Here is a 14,064-nt window from a genome sequence, read left to right on the forward strand (position 1 = left end):
CAGCAGGCCCGGGCAGCCTGCCGAAGAGTCCAGAAACAGTTTAGTGATGTGATTTGGGAATATTTGCTTAAATTATTAAGTAAAATATAAAATAATTCTTGCCACTAAATGTCTCTGGGGGAGTGAAACATCTGAGATTTGATAGTTATAAAATAGTTTGAGGGCTTCCCTGGTGGCGCAGCGGTTGAGAGTCCGCCTGCGATGCAGGGGACGCGGGTTCGTGCCCCGGTCCGGGAAGATCCCACGTGCCGCGGGGCGGCTGGGCCCGTGAGCCATGGCCACTGAGCCTGCGCGTCTGGAGCCTGTGCTCCGCAACGGGAGAGGCCACAACAGTGAGAGGCCCGCGTACTGTCCCAGGTTGCTCAAACCAGTTCAAGAGCAGTTAAACAAGGTTATGTAAGTGCCATGTGATGTAGCCCAAAATAGTGACTGCAAACCCAGGCTGCTGTTGCTGGGCAGTTGTGGCCCGCTTTAAAAAAAAAAAAAAAAAAAAAAAAAAAAAAAAAAAAAAAAAAATAGTTTGAACTCTTTATGTGAGCGATACAGAAAATCTCTGTATTTTATACTCACTTACACATTTATAACCATAAAAGGCTAGAGAATCAGCTTCTGGTGGGGATGAGATGACTAGGCAGACAAGCAGGTGCTACTTAGTTAACATTCTCCGTGGTTCCTTCCCAGGCCCACGGCTTCCTAGTTCACAGTTAACTCCGTGTGAGGTCAGGACCATCCTTGTTACACGTCAGCTGGCACCATAGGAGGAGGGATGCTGGACCAGGCAAGATGGGGGATGCTTACTGTATATGGTCAGCTTCGTGAAATAATAAAGGTTTAACTTTGCGGGTGTGTAGATGCCAAGTGCTCAGAAATCGTGTCCCCAGGACATTTTGCCCACCCTCAGTCTGAAGGCACATATGACAGTGCCCCACGAATGAAAAGACTTTTGGTTTTCATGTAGACGGAGTTCTGTGTGGAAGGACATCAGGCCATGTCGTGCCTGTCTCGGGCCGGTTCCCCTTTGAAGCACCCCGGTTTTCTGTGTGTTTCTGTCCAAAAATTGGACCTTTGTAGGTGCTGCCTGTAATGGAACCCTCACGGTCTAATGAGTTAGCCAGATCATCCAAGTATATCACTTGTTTACAGCTCTCCATATGTTAACCTCGAAAATGCTGATGAACAGACGCATCAAGATGTAAGACACTTGAAGAGCTTTTGATGAACGACTCTTACCCATTTCAGATACATTCGGTACTTGCGAAGCCCTTTCAGAGGAAATACGCACAACTGTACTGATGCACACTTAAAGCAAGTTGTCGGTGTACCTTTTTGGCTAACACGAACTGTTGTTCAAAAGTCATGCCGCCTCGGTCCGTTTCTGAAACCCGGGACGCCACGCGGAGCGCAGGCGCCGGCAGCGGGGGTCTCGCGTTGGGAGCGGGCGCCATCTAGTGGTGATGTCGGCACACGGCGCCGGAAGCCGCGGCTCCAGGGACAGCCCGGCCAGCACTGTGCCCAGAGTGGCCTTTGTTCTGCAGGTCAGCACGTGCTTGGTTTTACATGTGAAAGATTGTCCTGATAAAGAGTCCCAGTTTCTTTAAAAAGGGTCATTATAATTTCTTTGTAAATACACAGAACTCGGGTTTTGTATCTCGGGATAATTAAGCAGCAAACTTTCCAACCACGTGAAGGCTAGTTTGTGTCTGTTGTAATTGTTTTTATGTTGGAGATTTACAGGGTGACTTCTCTGCCGAAGTCTTGCTCCGAGCTTGGTCTCTTAAAAGGCAGCTTGTGGAAGAAAAAACGAAGGTGGTTTAAGGGACGTGGGTTCTCTGTAGCGGTTGAGGAGCTGGTGTACCCGTCCTGCCCGTTAGGAAGCAACAGGGCTGGAGGGTGACGCAAAAGAAGCATCATGTGCTAAGCTTCCCTGGGCTGTTCCTTGCTGCACCTTCTTAATGACATTTTAAAATCTAAAAGCTATATAAATGCCTTCTTGCAACAGTCACTTCGGCTTCAACATACTTCTTCATAACATTCTGTTTACTTTCTCTTTGCCTTAGTAAAGTGGAAATGTTCATTACTCTTCAGAGCGTGGTTTGTAAAGTTTTGTTTAATGGTTTCTTTTCATTTTTACATTTGTTTGAATTTTGTCACGCGGACAAGTTTATACTTTCTGTTAGGATTTGGGGGGGTGGAGGAGGAGGGTGTATAAAATGGACAGTAGCTGTGAAAATAGACTTGAATCCTGTTCACTTCAGCATGGATTCGATTAAAAAAAAAAACACACACAAATGACCCGAGTGACACATTTTTATGGTTGTGTCAGTGAGGAAGCAGTAAGTTCTAGATTTCTAGAATGTGATTATGTTTTATGGCAGGACGGACTACCCTCTAGTTACTGGAAGCTTGGGTGGAAACGCGAGGTATTTGATTAACCTTTAAAATGTTGGTTTTGTACTCTCTGCATAGGAATGTTCCTGAAAACAGTATTTCCCAGATTTCAAGCTTTAAGTGTCCTTGTGGAACGGTGGTTACACTGTTTAGTCAGAAGTCCTGTATCCAGTCTGTAACTGTTTTTCTTCAGAAATCAAAATCCGGCTTCCAAAGTGCTAAGATATTTACATACTTTGCTGTTAACGCAAATACATTACAGTTTTGTGAGTTATTTCTGTGAATAGATTAATTACTTAAAATGAAAACTCCAATACTGTATTCAGACAGACAGAAAAACAAGCAGGAACGATTTAGGGAATAAAATATTGGTTCATTTATAAAAATATTAAAACATGATTACTCAGTTGTCACTCATTGTTCAAGTTCTGTCTGGTTTCCTTACTGAAACTTTGTTATTATTATTATTATTAATTATTATAGTTCACGTTATATGTGTAATGAGCGAGAGAGCTTTGAAACACTTCTTTTAAAGAGATTTTTCTGACCATACAGCTGAATAGTCCTTGAGAGATACTGGGCCATTCAAAGCAGTTTCTGTATTATTCTCTATGGAAACAAAGCCTGTCCTTTTACAAAGGGTAAAGTGGGGCAGAGCTGGGACTTTCACTTTGGTACTGGTGTTGTTCCTGGGCCTGGAAGCCCTGGTGATTTCCTTGTTTGCTGTAACCCCTCCTTAAAGCAGCCTTGCAAGTAGGTCACTTGGTCACGTGCTTTTCTGGATGCCCCTCCGTATACTACCAATAATTAAGCGCGTCTTTTGACCCTTGGTTATTTTCCTTTATTTTTCCAGAGGGCGAACTTCCACATTGAACCAGCCCTGGGCAGTGCTTTGCAGCGTTTCCTTTGCTTCACTTGCACAGAAAGCGTATTAAACCGTGTGTTTGTTAATTGAAAAGCCCCATGGATATTGCAGCTAAAACGTTTTCTTAAGTCATTTCTACATTGTATCCAAGACATCCTATGAGAATAAATAATCATCCTCTTCATCACATTTCATTGAGGTTCAGTGTTTCTGAGATTCTTTTAGCTGAAATATCTTTCCAGGGACTCTTTCCACCCCCAGACACCTATGCAGTTTTCTCTTTGTTAATTTCTTGCGTTTTAATTGTCTCAGTTAACTCTCAAGTTTCAGCTAAATCTCAATGCATAATGGCTCTCATTTCTGTTAAAACATCATACCTTTTATTCTGCTCTGTATCTGTTTTTGTCACCAGCTTTCCCTTTTCTTTAATTTTTTTATTTAAAAAATTTTTAATTTTGGCTGCGTTGGGTCTTCGTTGCTGTGCGCGGGCTTTCTCTGGTTGCAGCGAGCGGGGGCTACTCTTTGTTTCGGTGTGTGGGCTTCTCCCTGCGGTGGCTTCTCTTGTTGAGGGAGCACAGGCTCTAGGCGTGTGGGATTCAGTAGTTGTGGCTCGTGGGCTCTAGAGCACAGGCTCAGTAGTTGTGGCGCTCGAACTCAATAGTTGTGGCTCGTGGGCTCCAGAGCGCGGGCTCAGTAGTTGTGGCGCACGGGCTTAGTTGCTCCGCGGCACGTGCGATCTTCCTGGACCAGGGCTCGAACCCGTGTCCCCTGTATTGGCAGGTGGATTCTTAACCACTGCGCCACTAGGGAAGTGCCCCAGCTGGCCCTTTTTAAGACAGGGTTAAAAAAGAATCAGAAAAGAAGGGTCTTCTGAGAAACATTATTTAAAAACGGATGTTTTTGCTGTCACGACAAGTTTTCAGTAACTGGTACTATTTGTTATAAAAGTTACTAGGAACTGCTGAAATCTCAAAATTACTTTTAATCCGGGAGTTCTTAATGGTGAGAATTCTTCAGGCTTACAGTACTTGGGATATTGTATCTTTGGGGAGAGAGTTACTGTTTGTCCCATATAAGGCTCAAATCACAAGAATAATTTGGGTTTAGGCTATTTTCTGTCTCGAGAACCTCCTTAACCCCACTCTCCCTTCATACACTCGTGTACGGAATTAGTTTGGTGGATCTTTCTTTTCAACGAAGAGGAACAGCTAGGAAGGGGCAGGAAGAGACAATCTCATGCTCACAGCCCCTGGGGTTGGGAGAACCAATGACCTGAATACGCAGATTGCTCTCAGCCTTGAGCGGCAGCTGCCGTTTGCGGTCATCACTACAGATGTTACATCTGGGTTTTAATTCAGGGACGGGGCTGCTGATGGCCTCTCATACTCAGGTCGTACCCGGATCACCTCCTAGAGCAGGAGGAGGGGCCTCAGGAGAGAGCATCTCTTCCTATTTCCTCTGCAGCTCGCACACTTCCTGGGGCCACGCGCTGGTCCTATGGCCGTGGGGCATGAGGCGCTGGGGGCGGGGAGGCCGTGGCCCTCAAACCTCTGGGCCCTGGGAGGCGGCCAGGCGGCCCTCTCCAGCGGGACCAGGGTCCATCAGTGCTCCGCGAACTGCTTTATCTGGCTGCCGTTTTGAGTTTGCCTACATTACCATGTGCTTGTGCATCCTACTTTGGAGAGAAAGTGCGTCTTCTAGAGTTGCAGGGCCTGAAGTCATCTGGGGTCCAATATGAAAAGTTCTAGAAACTTGCTGCACACGTGAGGCCCAGTACTTTGCCTTATGAGCACCCAGCCCAAATATGGGTACGTTTTTGGAAAAGTCAAGTTAGGTTTCCACCACAGCATCTGATTCTCCCCCAGCAGTTACTGGACAGGGTCACCTCCATCCCTGCAGACCCTCCCCAGCCGTGGACGCGGCGGGTGGGCGACGGCTGGATGGGCAGGGTAGGGATCGGGCTCCACCAGCCACAGCGAGGCCTTCTGGAAGCTGTTCTCTGCCCCAGTTTCCTTACCTGCAACGCGGGGGAGAGCAGCCTCACCTCCTGGGTGTGTTGAGAGAGGTGATGGCGGGTGTAGATGGCTCCGCTGGGCTTCTGGCTCCTGGGGAAGGGGGAGTCCTCATCCCAGCCCCGCGCTGGGTGTTCCCGGCTGGACGGCAGCTCACCGGCGGGAACCATGATGCCTCCTTCCCCTTAAGGGCAACAGCCTTTCATCTTGTGCCCAAGGCAGTCAGGAGACACCAGGCCCACGTGTCCTTCTGTCCCCTAAGTGACCAGTGTGGTAAGCCTCTCAAAAGAGGAATCATGGGCTTTTACGGCGCTCTTGCTTTTTACCTGTGTGGTTCCTGCTGCGAGCCAGGCCCTCGCTGCCTGGGGACCCCATCAGGGCCACGCCACCCCTAGACGAAGCCGGGTGATGCTGGCCGGATGGTGTGGTCAGCCATGACCGGGGTACCGCTGCCGGTGTCTGGCACCACATCCCGCTCGCCTACGGGAACCAGGCTGGCGGGCGCCGGGGACCAAGTCTGGCCAGCAGCGGTTGACCCTCCCTGGTGACGTAGAGCCACGTCTCGGCAGGCGGGACTGGTGACCCACATTCCTCCTGCTTCCTCTCGATCCCATTGTAGATGTTAGTAGCTGATAACATCCTCTGAGATTTGCTTAGGTACCTATCAGGACGAGTCATCTGTGTTCACAGCATAACTAACTGGGGTGAGAAACTGGGGAGACTGGTCAGGAAGCAGTTGACGGCGGGCGCAAGTCAGTCTATAAAGCTCCTCCCTCCATACCCAGGACACAGCTGCCTGCAGTGACTGTAGGTTTACCGAAGGGTCCGTTGGGACACTCGTGCCAGGGGAAGGCCCACCGTAAGGCATGCAGGGTTTTGTGCTGCGTTAGTTTCTGTTTTGTTTTTGTTTCTGTTTTGAGAGTTTCTGTGTTTTTTGTTTGTTTTGTTTTAACCAAGGGTGGGAAGCGAAGAAATTATAATAAACATAAAAAGAGAGGCAAAAGAGCCACAGTCATATACTAAGTGGACAGACTAAACCAAGGTGAGCTGATGAGATGATATATGATAAACGAGGATTTAGAAATGAGGCTCTTCTTGCAAAAGCACCTTCAGTCCCCAAACTTGGAACCGTTCCCTGCTGGCCCATCCCAAGTTTACGTGTGATGGCTGAACACGCGCTCCCCGGAGTGAAGTGCTAACTTGATACTTTTAAAGTTATACACGAAGCAATGACAGAGCGTTTTCTAAAAAAAGAAGTGTGTTTCCCCTTTACATCACTCAGACATACCTGTGCAGAATCCACCACATCAGAGTCCACTGAATTGAAAGAAAAGCAGTGAGGCCACTGAGATGCCTGTGAAGCCAACGGTTCATTTCTGGTGGTCGTTGGTCCCTTCTGCATACTCCTCCCAGCCCTGGAGTTGAAGGGAGACAGAGACAGCCTGTGGACCCCGGAAGGCCGGCCCCTCCCCGCCTGCTGGGAGCTGACCTCCAGCCCCACGGCAGCTCTGTCTGTCTCGGCCTCTCCTGGAATCCAGTTCTCTGTGACTCCCAATGATTTGTCCTCTGTCGACCCCAGCACGCCTTGATCGTGGCCACAGTTAGAATCACCCAAAGGTTTTTTCAAAAAACGTGCAGATGCTTCTTCCCAAAAGGCTGGTTTTTGGTCTAGGCACTGGCCTTGGGTCTTTCTTCCAGCGATGGTTCACGTCCTTTGCAGATGATTCCAGGGGGCAGCCAGAATGCTGCTGTGGATGAACTAGCCCTCCCTCCCTCCCTTCGGGACCCAGGGACTGAATGTCAGAGTTTGTGGTGGTCCAGCCAGCAGCCCTCTGTTTTAGGTGGCACAGTCCAAGTTTCTGCAGTCATTCTCCACATTACTTGGTTTCCAGAGACCTCCCTCCGTGAGCCTGTCCTGGATATGCTTTTGGCTCTTCTTAGTATGGGGCTCAGAGCCGAGACTGGGCTCCTCCAGCTAGGTGCGCTCTGTCGGTGCCCTTGCCTCCCTGGCTGTGGCTGTGGCTTTACCTTGATATATCAATAAAACCCTGGGCCATGGAGACTCACACTGAGCTTGTGGTCCCCTAGGAGCCTGGACTCTTTTTCACAGCACAGCCCTTAAGCCAGACCTTTCACTTCTTGCACTTTGTTTCTTCTTGTTAGTTTTGAGCCTTTGTTCCATCCTGTTGAAAACTTTTGAATCTCTGTTTTTTGGGGGGGCGGGCAAGGTTTTGGCTCTCCCTCCTAGCTGAGTGTCAGTCCTGGGTCTGATACCTTTGTCCAGTCCCATTTCTTCTTCCCGATAAATGATGGTGGGGCTGTGGGAGGACCGATGCTGTAGCATCCTTAGGAGACCTTCCTCCCGGTGGATTCTGGGCAGGGGTGTCGGGTCAGCTCCCAGTGCGCCCTGTCCAGCCACATTTCATCTTGTGCCCAAGACCGTCAGGAGACACCAGGCCCATGTGTCCTTCTGTCCCCTAAATGACCAGTGTGGTAAGCCTCTCAAAAGAGGGAATCATGGGCTTTTATGGTGCTCTTGCTTTTTACCCCCTAAACCAGAGATAAAATATTTTGAAACGGTACCTGTTTTATAAACCAGAATACCAAGGCTCACAGAATTGATCTAATCTGTTTTCTCAGCATGTCAGTTGAAAAGTGGGTTTTGATCTGCGTTAACATGGCTACTACACACTGCTTCCTTTGCTACTCAGTGCAATTTAAGACCCACGCACAGAGGTGAGAAGCTAGGGAAGGTGTTTCAGAACCCTCATGCAGGTGTGCCGGCCCGCTGTGAGGTGCGGGGGTCCTCGGAGCCTTGTCTCTCAGTTCCGGTACTGTGATGGAGGGCCTGCTGTAATTTTTCACTTGGCGTCTTGGTCAGAGGTACTGGAGGTTCTCGTGATGTTTGAAATCCTTTGTGGGAACATAACCTCTGGGGGCTCTGACAGATGTGCTCTGAACACCTGCAGATGTGTAGTGTCAGGTACAGTGGCCCTGTTGTTTCAACTAATAGGCTTTGGTGTGTGTTCTCATAAATCCACATGCCTTTAATGCAGGAAAAACTGGGTCCCCCAAGCCGCTGTCCTGACTCTCTTTGAAAATGTAAAAGTGAATTTGACAGACTGAGCCTCAGCCTGAATTAAACAAAGGCCAAGACGACCCCCTGCGTTTAATTCCAGGTTAAATGCCCTTTTTATCATCAGAGCTTTCCAGGGCCGCCCGGTTTGCTTTCTGAGTAACGCTAGATACCCACATGACAGGCAGGTATATCTAACTTCATTTAAACGTTAGTTTTTCAGAGCCTATAGGATCAGAAAATGTATTCCTCTTTTGTCTTGTTTCCTGACCAATTCTGCCGATCACTACATACTGGTAACATTTCTTACGTGGATGTAATCCTTTAAAGTTGCTTATAAGTGGCTGTCTACCTACTAATTGAAAATGAATGTTTGTTACTGTGTTCCTTCAAATCTCTGGTAAATGCCTTCTGTGAAGGACACTTTCCTGCTTTCCTGAAGATCCCTTTGGAATACACTTTTTTTCCTTCCTCTCTTTTTTTTTTTTTTTACCAATTTGATGTGATTACTGTCTTAACTCTAAAACTATACTTAGAAAAATTTTATTTTTTGTTTTTTATTGAAGTATAATTGATTTACAATATCGTGTTAGTTTCAGGTGTACAGCACAGCGATTCAGTTATGTGTGCGTGTGCGTGTGTGTGTGTATTTTCAGATTCTTTTCCCTTATAGGTTATTACAAAATATTGAGTATAGTAAAATACTAAGTTTAGAAATACAGTAAAACATTGAGTATAGAAAAATTTTAAAGAACATTCTGTGTAAACAGATACCTACATTCCATGAGAACGTTAAAATCTCTAAAAAATTCATATTTAAAAACCAACAGTATTGGGCTTTCTCATAAAAGAAAACCTAAGATTTTAGTCCATCCCCGCTATGACACCTGTAACGAGAAAAAAACACCTCTGAGCTCGTACTGATGGGAAGAATCCCCGCTCTGTAGTTCAGAAAGGTTTAAGACATCCAGAAACGTTTGTGCACCTTCTAATTGAAATAAACCCAGGGTCGTCAGTGCAGACTTCAAGTGGGTTTTTTGTTAAATCGTGTCGAATCCACTTGCAGTGCAGTCTGGTCGGGGTGATGCTTTGCAGCCTCGGTGCCCAAGCTCAGGGAGCCTGGCTGCCCTTGGGGTGATGTCGCCGGCACTCACCCGGGAGGGTGCAAGGCCGCCCCGTGGCAGGGAACCCGTGCCCGGCCAGCTCTCCTGTAGAAGGCTCCAGGCAGACCCCACAGGAGCGACAGTGGGCATCCCACCCAGCGAGCACCGTTTCTCCTGGGCATTCCCCACTGGGAGGCGTGGGGATGAAGAGTGTGACTCACCCCCTTCCCTCTCATGCCTCCAAAGGAAACTGTTGGTGTCCAGGTTTCGGAGCTGAATGTTGGACTTTACTAGACAGTCATGGGGGCCCATCCTGAATCGGCCCGTAGTTTCTGAGGCAGCGGCAGGATCCCTGGGGGGAGAGCACACTGTTTTCCAGCCCTGCCTCTCTGTGACCGTGGGCTGAGGGGTTCTTTGAAAGCCACGGAAAGCCTTATGCTGTTATAAAGAATTAGTCTTTTTTCCTGGCTTTTGATACAACTAGTCCCCCTCTGTTAACTAGCAACAGTGTAGTTCTAGGTCACTAGATAGGCAGCTGTTATTTTCCCCTCAAGTCTACTGAGTCATCTAATTGGAAAAGAAGCCCCCCCGCAAATAGCCCATTTTGCCCTCAAGGTTGATCCGCTCTTAACAGAGCTTGCTGATCCGGGTCCTGGATCGCACCGTTCCTGAGACCCACACGCTTCCCTCCACATGTGCACGTGGCGGTTTGGGTGTGCTTCTCTGTCTTCTGTTCTGAAGAGAAATGGTAACGTCACGTTTTCCATTTCGATCCTCCAGGGACAAAGCCACACCGCTGCTGCTTTCCTGAGGAAGTGGCCTCCGCTGCGCTCTCCAACGGAGACCAAAGTCACACACTTGGAAGTAACCCATCGGGAAGAGCTGCCAGGGAGCCCAGCGCGGGGATCGCAGCTTCTGTGTCCATACTTGAAAGCAGTAGCAGAGACACTTCCAAGAGAGCAGAGCAGCCTAGGTTTTCTGTGGACTTAGAGATGCCAGCATTTCACCCCAAGCAAGAGGGCCCCGGCTCCAGGGATGCTGCGGACTTCCCTTCGCATCCCACTCAGACTGCAGATGTGCAGCTCCCCTCTGAGAGCCAAGCCACCCACCTGAAAGAGAAGCTGTCCGATTTGCACAATAAAGAGCATTCCGGGGGAGGGAAACGGGCTCCGGCCCCAGACGTGATCCCGCTGGACCTGAGTGAGCGGTCGACGCGGGATCACCCCAGCCACAAGGAGTGGGCCTCCTCCCTGCAGGCTGCTCTGGCCGTCCACCCGTGTCCTTACTGCAACCATAAGACCTACTACCCCGAGGTGCTGTGGATGCACAAGCGCATCTGGCACAGGGTCAGCTGCCACTCCATGGCCCCCCAATGGATTCAGCCCAACGGTTACAAAAGCATCAGAAACAACTTGGTTTTCCTCACCCGGAGCGGACGCACGGGCCCCCCGCCTGCCCTTGGGGGCAAAGAGTGCCAGCCTCTGCCCATCTCCCGGTTCACCCGCACTCAGGTGCCGGGTGGGGCGCTGGGCCCCAAAGGGAGCCCCTCGCCCCTGGGGGTGCCCACGAAAGCCGCCGGCTTGCCCAGGAGCAAGGAGAGCCACCCCGGGGGGCCCTGCGCGCTCTGGGCGGCCGGCCCCGACGGGCATCGGCAGACCAAGCCCGGCCCTGGCCCCGAGCAGCCCGGGGCTCCGCCGCCCCCATCCAAGCCCAAGCAGGAGGCCGGCCCGAGACCCGGGCCCGCGGCGGGCAGCGGGGGCTTCAGCAGAAGTGCCACACCGACGCCCACCGTCATCGCCCGGGCGGCTCCCCAGCCCCCGGCCAACAGCAGGCAGGGGGACAAGTATGGCCTCCCCCCAGCGGGGGCCGGCCTCGGTCCCCCAAATAAGCACAGTGCCCTGGACCCGCCCAAAGCCAAATTCAGCCCACAGCCTCAGGGTCAAGCGCACGGGAAAGGTGACGGGGGCCCCCCTCTACCTCCCCGAGAGCCCCCCACCAAGGTCAGCTCCAGAGGGACTGCGGCCTCGCAGGCCCAGCCCGTCTTACACAACATCAAACAGGAGCCTGCGTCCGAGGGCCCCGAGAAACGCCTGGACATCCTCAATATCTTTAAGACGTACATTCCAAAGGACTTTGCTTCTCTCTACCAGAGCTGGGGCGGCAATGGCCCTGCGCTCGAGCACAGAGGTAAGGGCTGCGGGCCCTCTCCCCGCCCGTCCTGGGGGCTCTGGGACCTCACAGGGGCGCCCCTCCTTAGAGGGGCACAGTGCTGCCCACTGGCTGTGTCTGAGCCCCGACGCAGTGCGCCCTGGCTGCTGTGCCCGGCCTCCTGGTGACGTCCCCGGCACACCCAGTCACGCCCCCTCCACGCCTAGCAGGCTGTCTCCATGGCACTTCCCCACTTGGTCTTTTTATCTTATTTTTATTCTTAGTATTTTTGTGGCCGCACCCGCAGCTTGCGGGATCTTAGTTCCCCGACCAGGGGTCAGACCCAGGCCCTCTGCAGTGAAAGCACTGAGTCCTAACCACTGGACCGCCAGGGAAGTCCCTCCATTTGGTTATTTTAAACAAGAATCAGTAGATGTTCATTGTGTCATGCCTCTCCAAAGACAAGATGTGCATTTGAAGTGGTTACTTAAGTTTTATCTTTACACGCATATAAAATTTAAAAGCGGCGCACATCAGTACTACAGCATTCGGTAGCAGAGCCTTTGCAGAATGTGAATGTCCCTTACCAGCTTTGGGGTACTGACTCAGGTTTAAAATTCTGGAAAAAAATATATCTCAGATCATTATCTTCCTTTCCTCCCAGTACCTCGGTATTAATACCTAATAGGAATAATAATTAGGAATTGTCAACAAATTTCCACAGGCTCCGTTGAATGCCTGCATGGGATATGATGCCCACGTTCTTGATTATAAATTGAAGGTAGCTCTCAGTTAACATGCAGAACACTGGGAAATCTAAGTATTTCCATTAAAAAATAAATAGACAAAAACCCCTATGGGGCTCCGGCTCTCACTTACCTTACTTGGGTGGTCCTAACCCTTCTTTGGATACAACTGTACATCAAGCATCTGTAATTTATTAAAGTAGGGTACGATTTCAGATGAATTGTGAGATCCAGTCCCTCAAATTCCAGGAGCTCAGAAGCACCTTTGGGGACAAAGTTCAGATTGGGGGAGTCACGTGCACAGAGGCACCCGATCCGCTGTGTGGGATGCCTGGTGGCCGTGGTTCCCGGCAGACGGATGTGCGTCTCTCAGTTCCCGGTTTCCTCCTGTGACTTGGAACCTGCCCAGCTCCATCGCTGACGCCACGTTGGTGTGGCGAGGAGGCCTTTGGTCCATGTTGACCCTTAGAGAAAAACGAAGGTGTTTTTCGACTAGCAAAAAGCTCAGGCGTTCCACAGGCTTAGAGATTTTGTCAGTGGGGTCCTTACCCCAGGTGGTTCTGGGGCTGTGGCTCAGAGACAGAGCTTCTCGAGAATTTCTAGAATGAAGCGGAGGCCTGGCTGCCTAGGGGTGGTGGAGACTTTCGTTAAGATGCGTTGCACAGGGCGTGTCCTGGTTAAGACTCTCATCCCCTCCCCTGTGCTTCAGGTGCTCTGGGTGCACGGCCCTTGGTAGGTGGGGAAAGGCTGCTACCACGTAGCTTAGCGTTTCCACCTTTTTGGATGTTGTTAAGTTTAGTGAGCTTTCCATGTTCTCAGCAGTGTTTCCCAGTTGTGCAGATGATTTGCTCTGGGATGGAATAAACGTATATTGGTTGGCCTTTCGGGGTCTCACGCCAACCTCAGTTCTCTAGATACAGGTTTTCGTGGACCCTAAAACAGAGGACGTAGATATAGATGATGGTGAGTTTCGTGGGCGCCGTGCTCCTGGTCACCTCCTCCCCTCCGTCCAGTGCTTCCTGGAGTCTCTACCTGGCTGCACAGTGAGTGGAGTCTGCACCAGTGTTTGGGTGACTTCCACTTAGTAAACCAGACTTGAACGTCATTTGTTACAACCCACAGCCTGCCCAGTCACAGCTCTAAACCTGCCAGTTCGCACCTAGTAAGCGGCCCACATGCCCACTTCCTAAAGGCTCTTTGTGCTGCGTGTGGACCTGCCTTGTTGTTGCCTTTTTTTCCCAAAACAGTAGAAGTGAGTTTTAGGTTAAGGTTTAGAGAACTTCAGATGACAGACTTTGAATTACAGGAACCTGAAATGCTTTCCTTTTCCTTAAGATTTTTAAAATAAGTGGTTCTAAGGCTCCCCCCTCCCCTTAAACAGAGGTTAGATATTTATCTTTTAAATGTGAAAAATGCTAAATCGTCCTCAAAGCGTGTGTGCTGTTCTTGGATGATTTACTCTCTCGTGTCGGGTGTAAGTGCGCAGATTTATGGTGTTTTCCCTCACCCTGGTTTGGGTTTCTTAGGGGAAGTGCTTAAAATCTTTTGGCCTTGATGTGTGAGTTCATAGGTGTGTTTTGAGAACCGAAGCTCTTGGGTTTAGGGAAGAACGGAGGTCAGCTGTGTAAATCCTTGTTGGCCTGCCTCAGTTTACCTTGAATGCCCCGCCAGGAGGGACTTGCTCCCCCCCCCCCCCCGATGCCCCCTTCCTTCCCTAATGAACTGG

At 50.0% G+C, this 14,064-nt stretch overlaps 1 protein-coding gene across 1 annotated transcript in view; it reads left to right on the forward strand.

The window, feature by feature from the left end:
* ZNF516 (zinc finger protein 516) overlaps nt 1–14,064 on the forward strand; it is a 64,763-nt gene that overhangs the window by 37,292 nt on the left and 13,407 nt on the right. The window contains exon 2 of the mRNA XM_007449666.1: nt 10,225–11,631. Coding sequence (XP_007449728.1) covers nt 10,225–11,631 — 1,407 coding nt within the window. The remainder of the gene's footprint in view (nt 1–10,224; nt 11,632–14,064) is intronic.

The sequence above is a fragment of the Lipotes vexillifer genome, unplaced genomic scaffold (assembly GCF_000442215.2).
Source record: "Lipotes vexillifer unplaced genomic scaffold, Lipotes_vexillifer_v1.1 scaffold196, whole genome shotgun sequence".
Classification (NCBI taxonomy): domain Eukaryota; kingdom Metazoa; phylum Chordata; class Mammalia; order Artiodactyla; family Lipotidae; genus Lipotes; species Lipotes vexillifer.